The sequence below is a fragment of the Acanthisitta chloris genome, unplaced genomic scaffold (assembly GCF_000695815.1).
Source record: "Acanthisitta chloris isolate BGI_N310 unplaced genomic scaffold, ASM69581v1 scaffold18331, whole genome shotgun sequence".
NCBI lineage: Eukaryota > Metazoa > Chordata > Aves > Passeriformes > Acanthisittidae > Acanthisitta > Acanthisitta chloris.
Window position 1 is genome coordinate 4,918 of NW_008655628.1, and position 2,190 is coordinate 7,107.

General features: G+C 63.1%; 1 protein-coding gene across 1 annotated transcript in view; it reads right to left on the reverse strand.

Annotated features, from left to right (window-relative positions):
- DPEP1 (dipeptidase 1 (renal)) overlaps positions 1-2,086 on the reverse strand; it is a 4,134-nt gene extending 2,048 nt beyond the window's left edge. Inside the window, exons 1-3 of the mRNA XM_009083994.1 lie at positions 1,983-2,086; positions 688-820; positions 58-190 (exon numbers count right to left, since the gene is read on the reverse strand). Of these exons, the coding sequence (XP_009082242.1) occupies positions 58-190; positions 688-820; positions 1,983-2,086 (370 nt within the window). The remainder of the gene's footprint in view (positions 1-57; positions 191-687; positions 821-1,982) is intronic.
- Positions 2,087-2,190: the final 104 nt, after the last annotated feature.

A 2,190-nucleotide genomic window follows, 5' to 3' on the forward strand; every position in this document is an offset into this window, starting at 1 on the left:
ATGGGCAGGGCCCCCCACCACCCCCAAACACGCCCAGCCGATCCCGCACCCCCTCACCGGCGCTGTCAGTGACGCAGGCGAAGGCCTCGGGGTACAGCTCACACATGCGGTGCACCACGTCGATCTGCTCCAGCGTGCGCCTCACCGCGTCCTTGTTCTGCGTCTCGCACGGCACATACACCGACCAGAACTGCCACGGGGGGGCCGTGAGCACCGGAGCATCAATCTGTGGCCACTGGCCCCCTGCCCCCCGCCCCGGTGTCCCTGCTGGTCCTGGTGCCTTTCCCAGTGCGCCCTGCTGACTCCAGTGCACTCCTCGGTGCCTCCTGCCTGTCTCGGTGTCCACTGCAGTACCCTCGCCAGAATCCCTGCCCACCATGGTGACCTCTTCAAACTCTCCAGTGCCTTCTGTCCACCTCAGAGCTCTTTTTGGTGCCCCTGCCCGCCCCAGTGCCCACTCAGGTGCACCCCTTGTCCACCTTAGAGTCCCTTGCCCACCCTAGTTGCCCTTCCTAGTGGCCCTGCCCACCACAGTCCCCCTCCCACTTCAGTGTCCTCTCCAGTGCCCCTACATGCTCTGGTGTCCCCTGCCCACCCTGGTGCCTACCCCAGTGGCCTGTGCCCACCCTGATGTCCCCTGCCCTCCCCACTGCCCTCCCCACTGCCCACCCTGCCTTGCCATCCCACCTGCCCTCCCACGTGCCCTCGGCGCAGCTTGGGGATGTTAGTGTGAGTGTCGTTGAGCAGCGTCAGGTTGGCCTGTGGCAGCCTCAGCTGGTTGTTGAACCTCAGGAGGAGCTGCCAGGGCAGGTCATTGTGCCTGGGGAGAGCGGAATGGGCAGTGAGGCATGGTCTGGTACTCTGCCCACCCAGCCAAGCTCATGCCTGCCCACCTCTCTGGCTGGCTGTACACTCAGTCCCCATGCATCTGGACTCCTCCATCCTCCAGCCATCCTTCTTCCACCCTTCTCTCCATCACTCACCCATCCTCAATCCATTCACTCACCCACCAATCCATCTGCCATCCATCTGTCCCCTCTGCCAAAAAGCCACCCAAGTAGCTCCAGCTGTGTGCTGGAGACAGGTCACTCACAGTTGCACACAGGACCCCTCAGAGGACTCTCCCATGCACCCCTCTACCCGCTACGCCCATCACTCCTCGCACCCAGGACAGCCAGCCTGGCATCCCTACAACAGGGACCTCTGTGGGATGTCACCACCTCAAGGACATCCTGCCACGCATATTGGTATCCTGCCACATGCATCCGACACTAAGTGTCGCTGGGGAAGTTCTGGGGGGCCACTACCACAGTACAGCTCCCACTTCCTGCCTCCTGCATCACATTCCCACTTCCCCCAACTCCCTCTGCCCTGCTCCTTCTTCCAGTGCCTGCCATGCACAGTGCTGGTGCCACAGGGAGACCCTGTGGTGGACATGAGCCTCCTGAGGGTCCTGCCATGAGACCAGGGATGTCCCTTAGGACATGAATCCATGTGACCTGCTTGCTCTGAGCAGGGAATTCCCCTGGGGCTGCCTGGCTCCTGCTTCCTGGCATTCTGCCTGTGCTTGCTGGGCCGCACCACCTGGGGATCCCCTCAGCTGCATGGACAGTCCCCCAGGATCCCTGGAGAAAGCTGTCTCCTTCTCCATATGGCCCTGGGATTCCCAGCACGGGGATCCCCTGGGAAAGCTGTCCCTTTTCTCCACACATTCCTAGAGTGCCCAGCACAGGAATTCCCCAGGAAACCTGTTCCCTTCTCCATATGGCCCCGGGGTGCCCAGCATGGGGATCCCCTGGGAAAGCCGTCCCCTATCCCCACACATCCCTGAAGTGCCTGGCACAGGGATCCCCTGGGAAAGCTGTACCCCATCCCCTCACAACCCAGCATGGGGATCCCCCCCTCGGGCTGTCCCAGTGGGGTTTCCCAGCTGGGTTATTCCCATGCAGCCAGAGCAGCAGGGCCAGGCAACCTTTGCTCACCCGTCAATGACCGGTGTGGTGCTCATGATGCGCTGGGCCTCCTCCTCGTGCTGCTGCCCAGCGCTGGGCAGTGCCAGCGTCAGTGCCAGCACCAGCACCCGCATGTTCCCGCCCGGCATCTTCTGCTGCTGGGTGTGCTGGGGACGAGGGCTGACCTGCAGCACCGTGTGAGCACACGCAGTGGGACGGCTGCCTCGCGGTCTCGCCG